This window comes from Pseudophryne corroboree, chromosome 5 (genome assembly GCF_028390025.1).
Source record: "Pseudophryne corroboree isolate aPseCor3 chromosome 5, aPseCor3.hap2, whole genome shotgun sequence".
NCBI lineage: Eukaryota > Metazoa > Chordata > Amphibia > Anura > Myobatrachidae > Pseudophryne > Pseudophryne corroboree.
This window is the reverse complement of record NC_086448.1, coordinates 758,803,175-758,826,674: the sequence shown is the minus strand read 5'-3', so window position 1 is coordinate 758,826,674 and position 23,500 is coordinate 758,803,175. Positions and strand designations below refer to the sequence as shown.

The window sequence follows — 23,500 nt, the reverse complement described above, 5'->3', positions numbered from 1 at the left end:
AAGAGGAAGAGTTAAAGAGAGAGGGAGAGAAAGGGGGAAAGAGGAAGAGAGAAAGGAGTAGAGACAGGGGAGGGTGGGGACGTTGTAACCTATAATCAAATTCCAATACAGTACTGGACAAAGAAATTAGAGAGAATATGAAAATGATCTTTTGTTTTGCATGGATGGCTTTCTTGAAAGTTAAGGTATATAATAAATTATATTTTGATGTTACACATATTGAAGACATTTTTTCCCCTTTTTTGCCTTTACTGCAAAAAAAAAAAGAGAGGAAAAAAACTGTGTGAGCTCTAGAACACACTCGTCTCTACTTAGGGCCTAATTCAAGGTTGATTGCAAAAGCAAAATCTTCCTCTAATGGGCAAAAACATGTGCACTGCAGGTGGGGCAGATGTAACATGTGCAGAGTGTTAGATTTGGGTGGGTTATAGTGTTTCTGTGCAGTGTAAATACTGGCTGCATTATTTTTACACTGCAATTTAGATTTCAATTTGAACACACCCCACCCAAATCTAACTCTCTCTGCACATGTTACATCTGCCCCACCTGCACTGCACATGGTTTTGCCCATTAGAAGAAGATTTTGCTTTTGCGATCAACCTTCAATTAGGCCCCTAGGACCTTATTCAGTAAGGATTGCAGTTTCAGCTAAAAGGCAGTTGCTGAGATCAAATTGTTGCAGCCCAGAAATAGAGAGAAAACGCCTGTCGCAGAAATTGCGAATCCATCGCAATATGCGGGCTGATCGCAAAATCATACACAATTACTGGAACATCGAAGATTATTCCTATCTGCGCCAGGCAAGGTCATCCACAGTTCTTGCGACACAAGAGGCTGGAAGTGGTAATCGCTGCTTTCAGAGGCCCTCCTTAAAAACCCCTGCATTTTTTCAGACACAACCAGAAAACTTCAGGTTTCCGGCCAGAAACGCTGGCTTCCTGTCACTCAAACAGCGTGTGCATTGCGATCACGACCTGTATGCATTTTTTTTGTGCGCAGTTGTTCGGTAATCAGTCAGATTGCGATATGCAAATTTTGCAATTCTTACTGAATAAGGTCCTAAAGGCCCATACACACTTGACGATAAAATGAGCAACGTGGCTCATTTTCCCACTCCCTGAGCGACGTCGCTCATTTTATCAGCAAGTGTGTAAGCCGCCAGCGGCGACCAATGCGCGGTCCCGCAGGTTGGCAATGATTGTCGCTGTCGCCAGTGCATGCATGCAGGATTTGGACTGTCGCCTACGACCTGCATGCAGGGCTGGCGGAGGCGTGACGTCACTGAGCGATATCAGTGGTCATATCGCTCAGTGTGTACAGTCGGCCGCGTACAGGCCGGGCTGGGAGGAGAAACATTAGACGACGACGCTCACAGAACGACATCGTCTAATGTGTACGGACCTTTAGTCTATTTTTATGCAAGTAAAAGATACAGTTGTCTCATTCTGTGGGCCACTCCTTAGGCATTATTTCGTATAAATCCCATTTCTCTGCATTACGTAACATATTGCTAAGTAACGGCTAACCGCCTGCAGTACGTAGAGCCATATCTGGTATGTAGCTCAGGCTAGCTTATCTCCTTTACCCCAAAAAAAACAGCTTTCTGATCACCAAAATCTAATCCTCCTGCTTTTAGACCTGGAAAGCCTCTGAGATGCCACCCTTCGCCTGCAGAGGAGAGGTGATATCTGACTGCTCCGCTGGGATTAGGAATACTGGAAATGCAATCCTAGGGCAGGTTAATCAGAAGAGGAGATTTAAAAATTGGGGCGTTCCAGTATAGGGAATTACAGTGCGGGTGTAGGCATGTTCCTGTGGTACATACTTTTATCACAGGTATCAAGTTCACGTCCATTTAACAAATTCCTCCTGGGTGAGATATAAATCTTTACTGAAAACACAGAGTCATGGGTCAGATATTTTGTTTGCTTTAGAGGCAGCGAGAGAAGAGGTTAGGTGGCGATCTTTATCTACTGCCTATCAACACCCAGTGCTCACCACATTATACATTACAGGAATCTTTAAGCGCTGGGAAATAACTTGTACATTTAGATACAGTATAACATGAACTGAAGTCTTAATTGTGTCCGAAACTCCCTAAAGAAAAAACTACTTTTCTCACTTTTGACAACATTGGGGGTAATTCCAAGTTGATCGCAGCAGGAAATTTTTTAGCAGTTGGGCAAAACCATGGCCCTCATTCCGAGTTGTTCGCTCGCAAGCTGCTTTTAGCAGCATTGCACACGCTAAGCCGCCGCCTACTGGGAGTGAATCTTAGCTTAGCAAAATTGCGAACAAAAGATTCTCAAAATTGCGAATAGAAAATAAGAATTTACTCACCGGTAATTATATTTCTCGTAGTCCGTAGTGGATGCTGGGGACTCCGTAAGGACCATGGGGAATAGCGGCTCCGCAGGAGACTGGGCACAACTAAAAGAAAGCTTTAGACTAACTGGTGTGCACTGGCTCCTCCCACTATGACCCTCCTCCAGACTTCAGTTAGGATACTGTGCCCGGAAGAGCTGACACAATAAGGAAGGATTTTGAATCCCGGGTAAGACTCATACCAGCCACACCAATCACACCGTATAACTCGTGATACAATACCCAGTTAACAGTATGATAACAACTGAGCCTCTCAACAGATGGCTCAACAATAACCCTTTAGTTAAACAATAACTATATACAAGTATTGCAGACAATCCGCACTTGGGATGGGCGCCCAGCATCCACTACGGACTACGAGAAATAGAATTACCGGTGAGTAAATTCTTATTTTCTCTGACGTCCTAAGTGGATGCTGGGACTCCGTAAGGACCATGGGGATTATACCAAAGCTCCCAAACGGGCGGGAGAGTGCGGATGACTCTGCAGCACCGAATGGGCAAACTCTAGGTCCTCCTCAGCCAGGGTGTCAAACTTGTAGAATTTAGCAAACGTGTTTGACCCCGACCAAGTAGCTGCTCGGCAAAGTTGTAGAGCCGAGACCCCTCGTACAGCCGCCCAAGAAGAGCCCACCTTCCTCGTGGAATGGGGTTTCACTGATTTAGGATGCGGCAGTCCAGCCGCAGAATGTGCAAGCTGAATCGTACTACAGATCCAGCGAGCAATAGTCTGCTTTGAAGCAGGTGCACCCAACTTGTTGGGCGCATACAGGATAAATAGCGAGTCAGTCTTTCTGACTCCAGCTGTCCTGGAAACATAAATTTTCAGGGCCCTGACTACGTCCAACAACTTGGAAGCCTCCAAGTCAGTAGCCGCAGGCACCACGATAGGTTGGTTCAGATGAAAGGCTGATACCACCTTAGGGAGAAATTGGGGACGAGTCCTCAATTCTGCCCTATCCATATGGAAAATCAGATAAGAGCTTTTACATGACAAAGCCGCCAATTCTGATACACGCCTGGCCGAAGCCAAGGCCAACAACATGACCACTTTCCACGTGAGATACTTCAATTCCACGGTTTTAAGTGGCTCAAACCAATGTGACTTTAGGAAATTCAACACCACGTTGAGATCCCAAGGTGCCACTGGAGGCACAAAAGGGGGCTGAATATGCAGCACTCCCTTAACAAAAGTTTGAACTTCAGGTAGTGAAGCCAGTTCTCTCTGGAAGAAAATCGATAGAGCCGAAATCTGGACCTTAATGGAACCCAATTTTAGGCCCATAGTCACCCCTGACTGTAGGAAGTGCAGGAAACGGCCCAGCTGAAATTCCTCCGTTGAGGCCTTCCTGGCCTCACACCACGCAACATATTTTCGCCATATGCGGTGATAATGGTTTGCGGTTACTTCTTTCCTAGCTTTAATCAGCGTAGGAATGACTTCCTCCGGAATGCCCTTTTCCTTCAGGATCCGGTGTTCAACCGCCATGCCGTCAAACGCAGCCGCGGTAAGTCTTGGAACAGACAGGGCCCCTGCTGCAGCAGGTCCTGTCTGAGCGGCAGAGGCCATGGGTCCTCTGAGATCATTTCTTGAAGTTCCGGGTACCAAGCTCTTCTTGGCCAATCCGGAACAATGAGTATAGTTCTTACTCCTCTTCTCCTTATTATACTCAGTACCTTTGGTATAAGAGGAAGAGGAGGGAACACATAAACCGACCGGTACACCCACGGTGTCACCAGAGCGTCCACAGCTATCGCCTGCGGGTCTCTTGACCTGGCGCAATATCTTTCTAGCTTTTTGTTTAGGCGGGACGCCATCATGTCCACCTGTGGCCTTTCCCAACGGTTTACAATCAGTTGGAAGACTTCTGGATGAAGTCCCCACTCTCCCGGGTGGAGGTCGTGCCTGCTGAGGAAGTCTGCTTCCCAGTTGTCCACTCCCGGAATGAACACTGCTGACAGTGCTAACACGTGATTTTCCGCCCATCTGAGAATCGTTGTGGCTTCTGCCATCGCCGTCCTGCTTCTCGTGCCGCCCTGTCGGTTTACATGGGCGACCGCCGTGATGTTATCTGACTGGATCAGTACCTGCTGGTTTTGAAGCAGGGGTTTTGCCTGACTTAGGGCATTGTAAATGGCCCTCAGTTCCAGAATATTTATGTGTAGGGAAGTCTCCTGACTTGACCATAGTCCTTGGAAGTTTCTTCTCTGTGTGACTGCCCCCCAGCCTCGGAGGCTGGCATCCGTGGTCACCAGGACCCAGTCCTGTATGCAGAATCTGCGGCCCTCTTGAAGATGAGCACTCTGCAGCCACCACAGCAGAGACACCCTGGTCCTTGGAGACAGGGTTATCAGCCGATGCATCTGAAGATGCGATCCGGACCACTTGTCCAACAGGTCCCACTGAAAGGTTCTTGCATGGAACCTGCCGAATGGAATTGCTTCGTAGGAAGCTACCATCTTTCCCAGGATCCGCATGCAGTGATGCACCGACACCTGTTTTGGTTTTAGGAGGCCTCTGACTAGAGATGACAGCTCCTTGGCCTTCTCCTCTGGGAGAAACACTTTTTTCTGTTCTGTGTCCAGAACCATCCCCAGGAACAGTAGACGTGTCGTAGGGACCAGCTGTGACTTTGGAATATTTAGAATCCAGCCGTGCTGTTGTAGCACCTCCCGAGATAGTGCTACCCCGACCAACAACTGCTCCCTGGACCTCGCCTTTATCAGGAGATCGTCCAAGTACGGGATAATTAAAACTCCCTTCTTTCGAAGGAGTATCATCATTTCGGCCATTACCTTGGTAAAGACCCTCGGAGCCGTGGATAGACCGAACGGCAACGTCTGGAATTGGTAATGACAATCCTGTACCACAAATCTGAGGTACTCCTGGTGAGGATGGTAAATGGGGACATGCAGGTTAGCATCCTTGATGTCCAGTGATACCATGTAATCCCCCTCGTCCAGGCTTGCAATAACCGCCCTGAGCGATTCCATCTTGAACTTGAATTTTTTTATATATGTGTTCAAGGATTTCAAATTTAAAATGGGTCTCACCGAACCGTCCGGTTTCGGTACCACAAACATTGTGGAATAGTAACCCCGTCCTTGTTGAAGTAGGGGCACCTTTACTATCACCTGCTGGGAATACAGCTTGTGAATTGCCTCTATCACTGCCTCCCTGCCTGAGGGATTTGTTGGCAAGGCAGATTTGAGGAAACGGCAGGGGGGGAGACGTCTCGAATTCCAGCTTGTACCCCTGAGATACTACTTGAAAGATCCAGGGATCCACCCGTGAGCGAGCCCACTGATCGCTGAAATTTTTGAGACGGGCCCCCACCTTACCTGGCTCCGCCTGTGGAGCCCCAGCGTCATGCGGTGGACTTAGAGGAAGCGGGGGAGGACTTTTGCTCCTGGGAACTGGCTGTATGCTGCAGTTTTTTTCCTCTACCTCTGCCTCTGGGCAGAAAGGACGCGCCTTTAACCCGCTTGCCCTTATGGGGCCGAAAGGACTGTACCTGATAATACGGTGCTTTCTTTGGCTGTGAGGGAACATGGGGTAAAAATGCAGACATCCCAGCAGTTGCTGTGGAAACTAGGTCCGAGAGACCATCCCCGAACAACTCCTCACCTTTATAAGGCAAAACTTCCATGTGCCTTTTTGAGTCTGCATCACCTGTCCACTGCCGAGTCCATAACCCTCTCCTGGCAGAAATGGACATTGCACTTATTTTAGATGCCAGCCGGCAAATATCCCTCTGTGCATCTCTCATGTATAAGACTGCGTCTTTAATATGCTCTACGGTTAGCAATATAGTGTCCCTGTCTAGGGTATCAATATTTTCCGACAGGGAATCTGACCACGCAGCTGCAGCACTGCACATCCATGCTGAAGCAATAGCTGGTCTCAGTATAATACCTATGTGTGTATATACAGACTTCAGGATAGCCTCCTGCTTTCTATCAGCAGGTTCCTTTAAGGCGGCCGTATCCGGAGACGGTAGTGCCACCTTCTTTGACAAGCGTGTAAGCGCTTTATCCACCCTAGGGGATGTTTCCCAACGTGACCTATCCTCTGGCGGGAAAGGGTACGTCATTAGTAACCTTTTAGAAATTACTAGTTTCTTATCGGGGGAAGCCCATGCTTCTTCACACACTTCATTTAACTCCTCAGATGGAGGAAAAACTACTGGTAGTTTTTTCTCTCCAAACGTAATACCCTTTTTTGTGGTACCTGGGGTAACATCAGAAATGTGCAACACATTTTTCATAGCCTCAATCATGTAACGTGTGGCCCTATTGGAAGTGACATTAGTCTCATCGTCGTCGACACTGGAGTCAGTATCCGTGTCGACATCTGTGTCTGCCATCTGAGATAGCGGGCGTTTTAGAGCCCCTGATGGCTTTTGAGACGCCTGGGCAGGCACAGGCTGAGAAGCCGGCTGTCCCATATTCGGTATGTCGTCAAACCTTTTATGTAAGGAGTCGACACTGTCACGTAGTTCCTTCCACATAACCATCCACTCAGGTGTCGGCCCCGCAGGGGGTGACATCACATTTATAGGCATCTGCTCCGCCTCCACATAAGCCTCCTCATCAAACATGTCGACACAGCCGTACCGACACACCGCATACACACAGGGAATGCTCTGACAGAGGACAGGACCCCACAAAGCCCTTTGGGGAGACAGAGAGAGAGTATGCCAGCACACACCAGAGCGCTATATAACACAGGGATCCCACTATAAATGAGTGTTTTCCCTTATAGCTGCTTATATTATATATATACTGCGCCTAAATTTAGTGCCCCCCCTCTCTTTTTTACCCTTATGCAGCTTGACACTGCAGGGGAGAGCCAGGGAGCGTCCTTCCAGCGGAGCTGTGAGGGAAAAATGGCGCCAGTGTGCTGAGGGAGATAGCCCCGCCCCTTTTCCGGCGGACTTCTCCCGCTTTTTCTGGAATTCTGGCAGGGGTATTTTTACACCTATATAGCCTTCCTAACTATATATGGTGTAGATTTGCCAGCCAAGGTGTATTATATTGCCCTCAGGGCGCCCCCTTCCCCCCCCAGCGCCCTGCACCCATCAGTGACCGGAGTGTGAGGTGTGCATGAGGAGCAATGGCGCACAGCTGCAGTGCTGTGCGCTACCTTGTTGAAGACAGAAGTCTTCTGCCGCCGATTTTCCGGAACACTTCTTGCTTCTGGCTCTGTAAGGGGGCCGGCGGCGCGGCTCCGGGACCGAACGATCGAGGTCGGGTCCTGTGTTCGATCCCTCTGGAGCTAATGGTGTCCAGTAGCCTAAGAAGCCCAAGCTACCTCCAGTCAGGTAGGTTAGCTTCTTCTCCCCTTAGTCCCTCGCTGCAGTGAGTCTGTTGCCAGCAGATCTCACTGTAAAATAAAAAACCTAAAATATACTTTCTTTCTAGGAGCTCAGGAGAGCCCCTAGTGTGCATCCAGCTCAGCCGGGCACAAGATTCTAACTGAAGTCTGGAGGAGGGTCATAGTGGGAGGAGCCAGTGCACACCAGTTAGTCTAAAGCTTTCTTTTAGTTGTGCCCAGTCTCCTGCGGAGCCGCTATTCAAAATTGGTCCTTACGGAGTCCCAGCATCCACTTAGGACGTCAGAGAAATTTCTTTGCAGTTTCTGAGTAGCTCGGGACTTACTCTGCCACTGCGATCAGTTCAGTCAGTTTCGTTCCTGGTTTGACGTCACAAACACACCCAGCGTTCGCCCAGGTACTCCCCCGTTTCTCCAGCCACTCCCACGTTTTTCCCAGAAACGGCAGCATTTTTTCACACACACCCATAAAACGGCCAGTTTCCGCCCAGAAACACCCACTTCCTGTCAATCACACTCCGATCACCAGAACGAAGAAAAAAACCTTGTAATGCCGTGAGTAAAATACCAAACTTCTTAGCAAATTTACTTGGCGCAGTCGCAGTGCGAACATTGCGCATGCGCAATTAGCGGAAAATCGCTGCAATGCGAAGAAAATTACCGAGCGAACAACTCGGAATGACCACCCATGTGCACTGCAGGGGAGGCAGATATAACATGTGCAGAGAGAGATAGATTTGGGTGGGTTATTTTATTTCTGTGCAGGGTAAATACTGGCTGCTTTATTTTTACACTGCAAATTAGATTGCAGATTGAACACACCACACCCAAATCTAACTCTCTCTGCACATGTAACATCTGCCCCCCCTGCAGTGCACATGGTTTTGCCCAATTGCTAACAGAATTCCTGCTGCGATCAACTTGGAATTACCCCCATTGTGTTTCCCAGTTACAAACACAGGAAAATCCTGTCCTAACAATCTTTTCCCATTTGCTCCTCAAAATGACATCACTGGGCATAATCATACTTCTTTTACTACTAGAGGTCTTCAGACCTTCAGAATCACTAGGCACAGCCCCAAGGGACGTGATTTGCCCCCAAGTTCAGGAGGGTTCACTACGGCTGGCCGGCGGTCGGGCTCCCGGCGACCAGCATCCCGGCGCCGGGAGCCCGACCGCCGGCTTACCGACAGCTTGGCGAGCGCAAATGAGCCCCTTGCGGGCTCGCTGCGCTCGCCACGCTACGGGCACGGTGGCGCGCTACGCGCGCCACACTATTTTATTCTCCCTCTATGGGGGTCGTGGACCCCCACGAGGGAAAATAATTGTCGGTATGCCGGCTGTCGGGCTCCCGGCGCCGGTATACTGAGCGCCGGGAGCCCGACCGCCGGCAAACAGAAGACCACCCGTTCAGGAAGCCTGTTTCAGGCATTCTGCTAGCCAGATGGGTGCTGTCCCCAAGAACCCTGCATCGCTCACCCACCCCTCTCTACCCCACCCTTCCCACAGCCTAATTGCTCCTTCATGCATCCTAACACTAACCCCTCCACTGCAAAGCCTAACTCTAACCTCCCACACCCCCGCAACCTAACCCTCCCCTTAGTGCCTAACTTCAACCCAACACTTCCCTCAGGGATCCGTCAGGATCCCACTGTCGGTCTACTGACTGTCAGGATCCCGACTGTTGGGATTTTGACCTTATCCCAACACAGCTACTTTTCATAGATCAAAGGACAAAACTGCAGCATAGCCAACCAACTGGACATGGAAGTTTGAATAAAAAAAAAACTGAACATGTGCAAGATCTTGGTGTTATCCTGGATGGTGGCTTGACACTTAACATTAGTTGTCGGCCACAATCAAATCCTTATTCTTTCGTCTGAAGAACATAGCAAGAGTCAAACACTTCCCTCAGAAGATCTGCCTAAAGTCATACATGCATTTGTATCATCTCACCTAGACTACTGCAATGCACTCTACCGAGGTCTCCCAGGGAAAGAATTGTACTGCTTACTGCTGGTACAAACCGCAGCTGTCAGGCCGTTAACCAACCAGCCCCGTTCCAGCCACATAACACCCATTCTCTAGTCCCTCCACTGCTGCCTGTAAGATTGAGAAACTATTTCAAGATTAATTTCTGAATTGCAAAGCCCTACGTGACCAGGGCCCAAGGTACCTGAAGCAGCTTCTGATACCTTATTGGTGGTTGAGCTTTTAGCTTTGTGGAACTCGCTGCCTCGCACATATCGAGGCCCCCACTCAAGAATCCATCAAAAATAGACTAATTTGTTTATGCACGCATTTCACTCATTTCCCTTTAGTTCCTAAAAAAACAAAAATACAACCCAAATGCTAAATTCTCTTTTCTGTTAAGCTTATTTTGAGCTGTTAATGCAAATGTAAAGTACTAGTAGGAGAACAGTGCTTTATACACTACATTACTATTATTTTTCAGATCAGCAAATCTGTATGAAGAACAAGAGTAAAGCAATTTCCTGAAAGATTAATATTTTACATTATCTTATCTTCACCAATTGTCCCAACTATGGGAAAGTGGAACTATATGAACATGTTCAAGAAAAATAACATTACCTTCTTCCACTATAGGTCTCGGCACAATAAATGGGATCTCTTGAATTGGTTCCATGTATTTATGCCCTGCGCTCATTATTTTGATTTGCGGCAAGCAGATAACAAGGGTTCCTGGCATCGGGACCTGGCTGTGGTACCAGCTTCTCACCGTCCCTGGAATGTCGCTGGACACGATGGTACTGGGTGATGGCAGACTGTCACTCGGAAAGAAAATGCAGCATGTCTGGATTTCCACCTGGAACATGAACAGAACGAGGACTGAGTGTTCAGGAACAAGATGAGCTCAGTGGTGGCAAATAAGACAAAGAACTATAGATCACAACATAACTTTTAATTAGTTGGAAAAAAACAAACAAACAAACAAACAAGAAAAAAACATGCGGGGGTGTTATACCCTTTAAAGTCCCAACACTATTTTCAATAAGGAAATAAAAAATGTTAGCATTATTAAAGAACTAACAGCTCTCCGCCTCTAGTTTGTGCCCTTTTCCAAAATCTTAGCAATATTACAGATATGTTTTTCAGAAATATTTTACTGTATGAGTACGAATAACAATTGCTGGGAAATTATTCCATTAATCCATTATCTTCTCTATAGCAAAAAAAGTAAATTAAGGTTCTTCTTTATGTCACATTTCAGATTTCCTCAGTTCTATTTGAAAGCATGTTATCTGGTTCTAGAATTCTCTCTTTTTAAAAAAAAAAACAACTCCTCCCTCTTCCGGAACTCCATGAATACCTTAGAAAAACTGCAATATTTCGATCATATTCACTAATTCCTGGCAGGGACGGACTGGGGCTCTAAAGCAGCCCGGGCATCGCACTGTACGCGCAGCTGGGGGGGGGGGGGGGGGGGGGGCGTAGTTACGACTTAAGTGGGTGTGGCACTCGCAGCACGCCCCCGTGTCTCCGTATGCCGGGCGGCTGAGCAGAGCACCAGGAGGCGGAGCTGCTCTGACAGCGTCCGTTACTATATGTGATATGCGGCTGGACCGGCCACTCTGCAATTTGCCATAATTGTCAGATGGCCCGTCTGGCCCTGGTGATGGATATAGTAAAGGCGCTGCCTGTCCAATCCAATTTAACTACACACCTTCCCCTGCAGTTGTTTGAGGTCTTTCTTGTCTCACACATCTGTGGCACTTGGCAGTGGCAAAAATAGGATTTTAAATACCTACCGGTAAAGCAGTGATGCAAGTAGAAAAAATGTCTGTGTGTGCCAAAAAATGGGTGTGGCCAAATGCCACATGGGGCATGGTCAATGAAAATAGGGGCGTGATACACATACGGGGGGAGGGGCAGATACACATGACCCCAATAGTGCCAGATACACTTTGCCCCACATTGCCAGATATACATTGCTCCACAGTGCCAGATATACATTGCCCCACAGTGCCAGATACACATTGCCTCACTGTGCCAGATACACAAATGCCCCCACAGTGCCAGATATACATTGCCTCACAGTGCCAGATACACATTGCCCCACAGTGCCAGATACACAAATGCCCTTAAAGTACCAGATATACATTACCTCACAGTGCCAGATACACAAATGCCCCCACTGTGTCAGATATACATTGCCCCCCAGTGCCAGATACACAAATGCCGCCACAGTGCCAGATATGCCCCCAGTGCCACATACAGAAATGCCCCCAGTGCCACATACAGAAATGCCCCCAGTGCCACATACACATGTCCCCCCAGTGCCAGATACAGAAATGCCCCCACAGTGCCAGATATGCCCCCAGTGCCAGATACACATGTCCCGCAGTGCCAGATATGCCCGCAGTGCCAGATACACATGTGCCCCCAGTGCCAGATATGCCCCCAGTGCCTGATACACATGTCCCCGCAGTGCCAGATATGCCCCCAGTCCCCCCCTTCCCCTGCTACTCACCGCTGCTGCTATCCTGTGTGTGAGGGGAGGAGAGTGCAGCACGCGCCTCTCCTGCCCCTCAGTCTCCGGCGGCGGTGCAGGTGTCTGCCTTCAATTCAGCGCCGATCCGTGAGCCAATCAAAGCTCGCGTTCCGGCAGCCAATCAGGAGCCTTGGCTGCCAGTCCGCGAGCTCTGATTGGCTCATGGGCCGGCGCTGAATTGAAGGGAGACACTGAGGGGCAGGAGAGGTGCACGCTGCGCTCTCTTCCCCTCAAGCAGCAGCGGTGGTGAGCAGCAGCAGATGGAGGGAGGGAGGGAGAGAGGGAGCGGAGGCCTGTCGGCGGTGGGTACGGCGGACCCACGGCTAAATTCTTAAGGGTACGCTGTACCCACCCACTTGCACCGCTGCGGAAAAGCCTTTTCTCGTAGTCTATAAGGGATTTGGGGACAGAATAAGTACGATGGGGTATAGACGGGTCCAAAGGAGCAAGTGCACTTTAAATTTCTTCAACTGGGTGTGCTGGCTCCTCCCCTCTATGCCTCCTCCTACAGGTCAGTTATAGGTAAAACAGTGCCCGAAGGAGAATGACATACTTGAGAGAAGGAACATAACAACAAAAAGTGTGGTGAGATGTACACACCAACATATAACCTAGCCATCAACGACTGGCAACATTAACAGCAACAGCTGAACAGGAACACATAACAGAGAACCTGCAGAAAGTCAGCGTACAGAGGCGGGCACCCAATATCACTTATGGACTACGAGAAAAGGATTTACCGGTAGGTATTTAAAATCCTATTTTCTCTAGCATCAATAAGGGATATTGGGGACAGAATTAGTACGATGGGGATGTCCCAAAGCTTCCAGAACGTGCGGGAACGTGCGGAGACATCTGCAGCACCACCTGCTCAAACTGGGTATCCTCTTTGGTGAGAGTATCAAACTTGTAGAACTTCCCAAAGGTGTTCTTACCCGACAAGGTAGCAGCTCGGCATAGTTGTAGGGCCGAGACTCCACGGGCAGCCACCCAGGAAGAGCCCACCGATCTGGTAGAGTGGGCCTTCAGAGACTGTGGAACAGGTAAGGCTGCCGACGCATAGGCCTGTTGGATAGTAAGCCTAATCCAACGAGCAATGGACTGCTTTGAAGCAGGGCAACCATTTTTCTGCGCATCATACAGCACGAGCAAGGAATCAGTCTTTCTGATCCGAGCCGTCCTCTTGACATAGATTTGCAAGGCTCGCACTGCATCCAATGCCTCCAGAGGAGCAGAAGTGCCAGAACTGGACGGAATCACAATAGGTTGATTCAAATGAAACGTATAGACCACCTTCGGCAGGAACTGCCGTCTAGTACTGAGCTCCGCTGCGTTCTCGGAAAATACCAAGTACAGACTTTTGCATGAGAAGGCCCCCAATTCTGAGACACGCCTAGCAGAAGCCAGGGCCAGTAATATCACAGTTTTCCACGTGAGGTACTTGTCTTCTACCGTCGTCAGAGGTTCAAACCAGGAGGACTGTAGAAAGCGTAACACTACAACCAGATCCCAAAATGCCGTAGGCGGCACGAATGGAGGTTGTATGTGAAGCACCCTCGCAAGAAAGTCTGAACCTCCAGCATGTCAAAGTCGGAAAAATATCACGCTACACGTTGCCATATATTCACCCCATGCGCTTGCCCGCTGCACGTGCACATTCTCTCCCGTGCGTGCGGATACTCGCAGCTGCGTGATGGCACTTCCTCGGCCATGCGCTCGAGCGCGTGGTATGTGCATTTACGGTAGAGTTTGTGTGCGTCTAGCGGGCGACTCAAATGTTACATAGTAAAACCAAATAGTATGTTTTATAGATAATGTTCCCCTTAATAATAACTGTAAGTTTGTTTAATGTAACTGGTCCCTGGACAGAGGAATTCCTCTTTGCACGATACGAAGGGTCAGACAGGGTTTGAGCAGTGGTGTTTGGTACCTAACTAAAGAACATTTTATTAGAAACAATCCGGTGCTGGTTAGGTAAAGATTAATCGCTCCTGCGTATAGTTATGTCTATTAGTAGTTTCTGGACATTTACTATATTTGCGGTTCATTATCCATGCGGCGGGAATTCTGAGATTCCCTCCCACCTGAGCAGTTTGATATAGTCACAGCCCACCTGTTCAAACTAACCTATGACCTTTTGTTATAATGCGGAGAGACATTCCTGTGTCCAATGAACAATAAGATTGTAGGGCCCTTTGTAGTACACTGTATGTTGTGTATATAAGGGTCACTGTCCCCAGACCGGCCAGTACTCTCTCTCTTCAACATTTATCTCTGATAATTGGAGGACTGGATCCGGTTGCGCTAGCGAGTGTTCCCCCGTATGGTATGTTTCTCTGTGGCCACTTTGTTACCCGTTTAATGTAAGCCATTCATTCTTAGCCTATGTATTTGTGTTTGCGATCGTTCGCTGTTGTGTATATTTCTGTTTAGTTATTCTGTTAGATATTTATGTTAGCCTGTAGTGTATGAACTGTTAACTGTTTTTCCTTTTTTTACTTAGCTAAATATTGTTAGTAAAGGTGTTGGAACCTTAGCAAGGTATTGTGTGTTTATTACATTGCTGAGGGTAATCGGAGCGTCTCAATCGCTCAAACAGCTAGCTTACAGACCAAGGTTAAACAGTTATATCATTGTAGTATCTCAACACTAAGAATTACAGTATAAGCATACTCTGTGTAAGGTTTAAAAGGTTATTATCTGTGTGTACGCTCGCTGTGTGTATCCCGTACGAAGTGTATAGCGTACGAAGTGCGTAGCACGTGCACGAGGGACAGAGGCCATTACGGCTTCACGATATTAGTAAATAGCTTGTGTTCTAAGGTAAATAATCAGCTTTATCAATTGGGACCTCGTCCGTCCTCCACATATCCGCACTAGCGAACACAGACTTTATCTATCAGCAAAGGGCGGGAAAGTAGTATCCCTTCGTATCCGTATTAGTGGTGAGGGATACAGTAGTGCTGGCAGCGTCTGTTTCGCTACGCTGTAGGAGTGCTGGTGGAATCCGGAACCGGAAGGTAAGAACAATACGCTATTATCTTTTAAAACTGTCTATTTTACGCACGCACACACCTACATTGTTGCATCTCACTCTCTTGTTGCCATTAGAATCGATTATTAGAGACGTGCTGAGGAAATCTGGTGCTATTTAGTTGAGATTATAAAGGATCATTTTTAAGAGAATAATTGTAAAGGACACGCACACAGCATAGCAAATACTGTGTGGTGTACGGTAAGCGATTACAGTTGAACATCGTTTACATTTATAGAAGCGTGTTAGTTGCGTTGCTGTGGGCATATCTAGACTTTGTGCATACGTGTCTCGGGCAACGTGCGAGATTACGTACGCAACACAAAGGCATACGCACCTGGCGTGTTTACGCAACGGAGCGTACGGATACGCCCACCGAGACTCAAATCACACGATAACATTGTTTTAGTGGGGGCGGTATAGTATAGCCACCTGATAATAGCACAGGTTTGTTCAGTTTCCAAAAAGCTTAGTTAAAAGAGAACCTTTTTCTATTGCAAAACCCAGGGATTGGACTACTGCCTGTATGAAAGAAATTTCTGTACAGAAAGATCAGTGTGCATATGAGTGAGTAGGAGTGAGTGTGGAAATTAAGGTATTATTTTGTGAACCCAGAAATCGGGATCCCGTCGGAGACCACATCAGGTGAGTGGACACTTGGTGGCGTGGGACTGGCTTGCCCGCGTTAACATTATACAAGGTAAAAGGAGCAAGTAGTATCCGCAGACAAAAGGACTGCGAAGGTTTAGGGGCAGCCCGGGGGGTTTTGCGTAGTACCCATATAGACAAGTTGAGCTCCGGCTGAAGGTTTCGCAGCCTAAACAACCGATTCCGTTGGTCATACAGCGTATAAATATTAAGTTACTTATGCGCAGTGCGACTGGACCGCACGTAATTGTGTGCATTAGTTTGTTACCTTGATACCCATTAAAATTTACTGTGGGATCATAAACGCTATTTGTACATTCGAACGTGATTTGTGTAGGTTTTTGTTATTTTAAGGGAGTTTCGCTGTTCACTCAGGAAATCTCCAACAACCAATACTTACTGGGGAGGGTAGCATACTCCCACACGCCCCAGTAAATAGAGGTTACAAAAAGATCCCGCGAATTGGGTACGTCCAGTGGTGGGCACATTGTTGGAACTCATATTGGCCAATTGGGGCGTAAAGTGAGTGAAGGCACTAGTTGAACTTTCACCGTCGCCTTACCGCGGGCAACTTGGTTTGTTTTGCAAGAATTCGCTGAGACAGCAATATCTGCAAACAATGGGGGCCAATTGCTCAAAGAAGGGACGTCCAACAAGGGTTCACGTTGGTATTTGTTGGCCCAAAGGGTCAGCGCGGTATAGAATGTGTGAAAAATACGGATCACACACACAGGTATTTTGCAAAGAATGGGAACGAATGACAGAGGATGATGGGGAGCAGTTTCCCCGGGTAGGCAGTTTGAACCCTGAGGTATTGCAGAATCTAAGAAAAAGGATAGGTCTAATAAAATCTGCAAAGCAGAGGATTAGACATTATGATTGTTAACAGGTATGGCAACAGGAAAGTGAAATACAACAGGAATTAGCTCAGAAAGCAAATTCAAATCCTGGTAGGAGTCTGATAGCAACGGCACCACCACCGTATATAGTAGGGGAAAAAGTGGCTGCAGAGAATGACATGCGGGTGTACGATAAGGGTGCACCTAACCAATGTAGTAGTGATAAGAATAAAATGAAAGTTAATGCAAATGTTGATACTAACGCTAACCCATGCGAGTTGTATCCCATTTTAAACTTCCCCCAGGAACACGACCAGGAAGATGAGCCCACTACAATTTCAGCTCTCTCTCTAGCGGCCACCATAAACGATACTCTAGTGGGAATCGCCCAACCAGTAAGAGGGGTATCAAAGGCCCATAGTTCAGGGACAGGTGAGGTTGTATCTAGAGGTAAGTACGGCACTGTACAATATGCTGAAACTGTTGCACCACACACTGTAGAATCAACCCAGAGTGAAGTAATTAATCTTAATCCTGTTAGAGTGATAGCGGTCCCCAATGGGAAGACCGACACAAATGGGGTCACACCCATCAGGAATATTGCAATGCACTGTCCCTGGTCCCGAGCAGAATTAAGAACAATTTTGTCTGAATTCCCTGATCCCAGAAAAGATTTAGCCGCATGTCAGAGGTTCATTAAGGACCTGGGTAACTCCACTGAACCTAACAACAAAGATTGGCGGACACTACTGCGGGCATGCCTGCCCTCTAGTATTGACCCTGTGAAATTTATAGCTGACTGTAAATTAGATGAAGAGGTACCCCTTACGGATGAGTACAATCAAGATAATGTTACCAGAATCAATCTGCAGCTGGGAATATACTTCCCAGCTGTGGTAAAATGGAACAAAATTTTCTCCATCAAACAAACGGAAGGAGAAACAGCCTCTGACTATTTCCACCGGGCACTGGACGAAATGGCTAAATATATTGGGATCGTGGACATTGAGGCAAATATACACCATAGAGAGGTAGCGGTGTCCGTCTTGATGGACGGTTTAAAGGAGGTATTAAGGAATAGGGTACAAACCATTCACTCTAACTGGAGAGGTATGTCGGTGGCCGCCTTAAGAGAGACTGCTGTTGGGCACGACAGGAACATCACAAGACGCAGGGAGTCACAGGGTGATAAACTGATGGCGATAAGTATCCAAGCCCTTACAACAAGGCCGCCTCAGTCTAAATCTCAGACCCCTGGTGGTAAGCCGTATATGGTAAAATGTTACAATTGTAGCAGGGAAGGTCATTTTGCACGTAACTGCACCAGTAACCCACACAATGCATATAAAAACCCTAGACAACGACATGACATACGAGATTGGGATCAAGGACCGCAGACGGAGTTATGAGCCACACGCAGGGGAAACAAGAAGGTATCCCCCAAGAAGAAACTGGCAAGTCTCTGATATTTCCCATTTACCCCCTTCACAGGTAATAGCTGCCAGCGCAATGCAGGGAGGTCACCACGCACCATAGGGGTGGGGCCACACCTGTAATCTGCAGCCAGTAAAATTAATTGCGAGCCTTGGAAGTGAACCCGAGGTCACAATTGATGTAGCTGGTAAATCTCTAAATTTCCTTGTAGATACGGGGGCGGCCAAGTCAGTGATAAATTCGACCGTGGGCATGAGAACCACTGGTAAAACAATTCCAGCCATGGGAGTAACAGGAGTAGTGCGACAATATCCTTTAAGCAAACCAGCAGAGATTACGATAGGGCCTTTGCATACCAAGCATTCTTTTCTGCTGGCTGCATCGGCTCCGACTAATCTCCTAGGGAAAGATTTACTGTGCAAAATGGGATGCGTCATATATTGTACTCCTGAAGGTGTGTTCTTGGATATACCTGAAAACCACGCTCATGAAGCGCAGGATATGCTAGACTCCCCAACAAGATTAATGTCACACACTGTTGTTGTAAATAGGTGTCCGTCCAAGGTAGAAGAAATGACTTCCCAGATACCGGAGTCACTTTGGACCAAGGACGGACAAGACACTGGATTGATGGCAAACGTAGCCCCAGTAGTTGTGCAAGTAAAAGATGGTAGGACAGCTCCAAAAATCCCACAATACCCTCTGAAGCCAGAGGTGGAGTTAGGAGTTTACCCTGTAATAGAGCGCTTGCTACAACAGGGCATTCTGGTAAGGACGTCCAGCACTGCCAATAGTCCCATCTTCCCTGTTAAAAAGAGTGGGGGGAGGGGTTACAGATTAGTACAGGATCTAAGAGGGATCAACAAAATAGTTGAGAGTCAATTCCCTGTAGTGCCAAATCCAGCTGTTATCCTTATGCAAATCCCTCCCACTGCCAAATTTTTCACTGTGATTGACCTCTGCTCCGCTTTCTTCTCGGTACCTCTGCACCCTGACAGTCAATACTTATTTGCATTCACATACAGAGGAGTTCAGTACACTTGGACTCGCTTACCACAAGGTTTCATAGATAGTCCAAGTATTTTCTCACAGGCCCTGCATGATTGTTTACAGTCTTTCCAACCAGAGAGTGGATCAATATTGATACAGTATGTAGATGATTTACTGCTGTGTTCAGATTCACTGGAAGCGTCCCTGAGAGATACGAAACAACTCCTGTTTCATCTTTCAGACACAGGACACAAGGTTTCCAAGGACAAGTTACAATTATGCCAGACCCGTGTGAAGTATTTGGGACACTGTCTAACACAAGGACTGAGACACCTTACCGCTGACAGAATTCAAGCAATTCGTGACATGACCCTGCCACAAACCCAGCAACAAATTAGAACGTTTTTAGGAATGTGTGGGTATTGCCGTAACTGGATCCCAGGTTTTTCCATACTGGCCCTACCTTTGCAGGAGATGGTCTCATCAAGCAAACCTGATCGGATTTCGCACACAGACGAATCCGAGATGGCATTTGAGAGACTTAAACAGTGCCTAACGCAGGCACCGGCATTAGGTATGCCAGACTATGGAAAACCCTTTGAGCTGTACGGAACAGAGAGTGCTGGGTGCGCAGCAGGTGTCTTAACCCAGAAGCATGGTGATGCCAGCAGGCCAGTAGCCTACTATAGCGCTCAGCTAGATACGGTAGCGCGATCCCTCCCCACATGCTTGCGAAGTGTTGCAGCAATAGCATTGCTAGTCACAAAGAGCGAAGATGTAGTGCTAGGACACAACCTCACAATTCATACACCACATGCAGTGTCAGCCTTACTGAATTCGGCCCAAACCAGACACATCTCATCAGCGCGGTTTACAAGATGGGAATTGGCATTGATGGCCCCCGTAAACATCACCATAAGGAGATGCAGCGCATTAAATCCTGCAACGTATCTCCCAGGTGTGCCTGGACAGGCACAAAGGGTGGAGGATGAGAGTGATGGTTAAGGAGGATTTAATACAGGGGATGACACGCATGATTGTATGGAATATTTGACCCAAAATTTCACGGCAAGGCCTGACATCAGTGACAACCCACTGGAAGATGTAGATTTTACTTTCTACACTGACGGTAGTTGTCACAGACAGACGTACTCGGGAGACTTGTGTACTGGATACGCAGTCGTAGATGACCAAAGTACCATAGAAGCAGAACCGCTAGGCCCACCACACTCAGCACAAGTTGCTGAACTGGTTGCCCTAACCAGAGCATGCGAATTGGCTAAGGGCAAGTCAGCCAATATTTACACAGATTCTAGGTACGCCTTCGGAGTAGTCCATGATTTCGGGGCCCTATGGCGCCTCAGGAATTTCATGACGGCAGCTGGCACACCCGTAGCGCATGCAGCCCACATCAAAAGACTTCTAACAGCGATACAGGAACCCGACAGAGTGGCTGTTATCAAGTGTAAAGCTCACACATATAGCCAAGACCCGGTATCACTTGGTAACAGCCGAGCAGACGAAGCTGCTAAATCAGCAGCCGGTAACCCCATACAAACAGATAGTACACGACTGATGGTATTTAATACTGTAAACAAACAGAAATTATGTGAAATGCAAAACTTGTGTTCCCCACAGGAAAAGGCAGTTTGGAGGTCAAAAGGATATGGCCAGGGGTCCTCAGGACTCTGGACAGATGGACAGGGTAAGCCAGTGGCACCCAGAGCATACCTTCCAAGTCTAGCGGAAGCTGCACATGGGCTGACTCATCTAGGCAAAGAAGGAATGTGTAAGTTGGTAAGAGCTTATTGGTGCGCCCCAGGATTTTCTTCCCATGCGGGTAAAAGAGCGATGACATGTCTCACCTGCTTGAGAAAGAATATCGGAAAGGCAATACCGACAGAGCCATCCCATATCCCTCCGACAGATGGCCCTTTTCAGGTAATACAAATTGATTTCATACAATTGCCACCTTGTAGAAATTTAAAGTATGTATTGGTCTGTATTGATGTGTTCTCAAATTGGGTTGAAGCATTTCCCGCGGCCACAAATACCGCTGTGTTTACTGCAAAGAAAATTGTGCAGGAATTTGTGTGTAGGTACGGTATCCCTAGAATAATTGAAAGCGATAGGGGTACCCATTTCACAGGTGAAGTCTTTCAAACAATGTGCAAGTTGATGGGAATTAATAGTTAGCTGCACACTCCGTACCGCCACCAGGCAAGTGCGAAGGTGGAAAGAGTAAACAGCACTACTAAAAATAAATTGAGCAAGGTAATGATTGAAACAGGACTGTTATGGCCTGAAGCTTTGCCAATCGTATTATACAGCATCAGAACCACTCCCAGGTCCCCTCTTAATCTGTCTCCTTTTGAAATTCTGTTTGGTCGACAACCCCATGTTATGATTAACCCCCAGGATGATTTGAAATGTAACAATGAAGTCACTGTAAAGTACTTGGTTAAGATGAGTAAGCAATTGAGGAATCAGAATGATAATCTAAAGTTGGTGATTCCTGATTTGCCAGACAGTAATTGTCATGACATTGAACCTGGGGATTATGTAATGATACGGAATTTTCTACGCTCAGGTTGCCTTTTTGACAGATGGGAAGGACCATATCAAGTCTTATTGACCAGCACAACTGCATTGAAGGTTGCCGAGAGGGAGACTTGGGTCCATTCGTCTCATTGTAAAAAGGTTGCTGACCCAAAGAGGTCTCGTGATAAAGAACAGACGGTAGAGGTTGTATCACTAGAGTGTCTGTTCAGGGAAGATTGAGACGACACCTGAGCACTGAGAATAATAAGACCAGAGGCGTTTGTCGAGCCAGATTTCTTTTTCCCATTTGTTATTTTCTCCAGTTCCCACCTCCCTCCTATTTCCTTTCCCCCTTCTTATTTGTCTCCTTTTCCTCCTATAAGATGGACTTGCCCCAAGAGACTGTGATCCGGATTTTCCTGTTGACCATGATGTTGACCAGAGCAGTCTGTTTCGGTGAGAGCACCATGGAGGTCGAGAAAGGATCGGGAATGGGTTCTGATGACCAGGATGGAGGCATGGTTTTCCAAGAGCAACATAATCTCCGAGTAAAGGCGAGTATCAGAAAACGATCTGGTAGCATTGACAATAGAAGGAATTGTGAAGGATTGTTAGCTGAAGAGAACTGCATCTGTAGGCATTGTGACAATATAGTTGAGGATGGGTGCATCAAGAAATGTCAGTCCAGTTTTAATGACCACATGGACCGGCATCCATTGAGTGACTATCACTCCTTAGTGGGTAAAGTGTTAAATCAGACAGACTGTTGGGTATGCTCTCAAGTACCTCAAGGTCATAGCAAATCAGGACTAGTACCATTCCCTTTAACTGTAGGAGAGGTACTTGAGCTAAGTGGTGGGAGGCCGGTGGACAAGAGGTTTAATATCTCTAGTCCTCCTAGTTTGAAGCTCCACCAATATCATGTGGATAGGACTTTAGTATGCTTTAACATTTCCAATCCCCGAAAGCCGGGAAATTGGGAAGTGTCATGGAGTAATCAAACCATGACATTCTCACATAGAGCCGACAGAATGCCCATAGACACAGAACTTATACGCCAGATAGCCGACCATAGAAAATGTTTCCGGTATAGGTACACTTTAGGAAGTAGGACCATGCGAGTTGGAGAAGTATCACCAGGATACTGTGCACATATCGTACAAACAGATACGTGTACTAAACAGATGGGAGAATTAGGGTTAGGAGATTTCACATGGAAAATTTGTAACATGGTTATGTCATACTCCGTCCCATATGTTCTCCCCGATGATGCATATTTCATATGCGGGAGGAAGGCGTATAAGTGGCTTGCCCCAAACTCAGAGGGATTGTGTTATATTGGAAAAGTACTGCATGAAGTAATGACTGTATCCCATAACAAATTGAAAGATATTCACCGCAGTGCCCAAGCTCCTTATACTCACACTCATTACGAGCACGTCGTTAAACGGCACCTGATAGAGAGGACAGAGCATCCGGCCTCTGATCTGATCCATGCATCCACCGGGATTCAATTCCTACTCGCGTTAGATATCACTCGTACCGCCAGAGGGGTGATAAATTATAGATATATATCTGCGCTTGCAAATTTATTAGACAATATCACCGAAATGTATGACGACACATTCAGGTACACTGGGAAAGAGTTACAAGCCTACAAAACAGAACTGGTTCAGCATAGGATGATTCTCAATTACCTCACAGCTGTGACAGGCGGGTATTGTGTTACCCTAGCAACTCAATATGGAATAAAGTGCTGCACGTACATTACAAACAGCACGG

The 23,500-nt window shown here is 47.2% G+C and overlaps 1 protein-coding gene across 5 annotated transcripts in view; it reads right to left on the bottom strand.

Annotated features, from left to right (window-relative positions):
- The window catches only part of VPS13B (vacuolar protein sorting 13 homolog B), a 1,616,194-nt gene that overhangs the window by 806,506 nt on the left and 786,188 nt on the right, over positions 1-23,500 (bottom strand). For all 5 annotated transcript variants that reach the window (XM_063924187.1, XM_063924188.1, XM_063924189.1 and 2 more), the window contains exon 23: positions 10,312-10,546. In XM_063924187.1, coding sequence (XP_063780257.1) covers positions 10,312-10,546 — 235 coding nt within the window. The remainder of the gene's footprint in view (positions 1-10,311; positions 10,547-23,500) is intronic.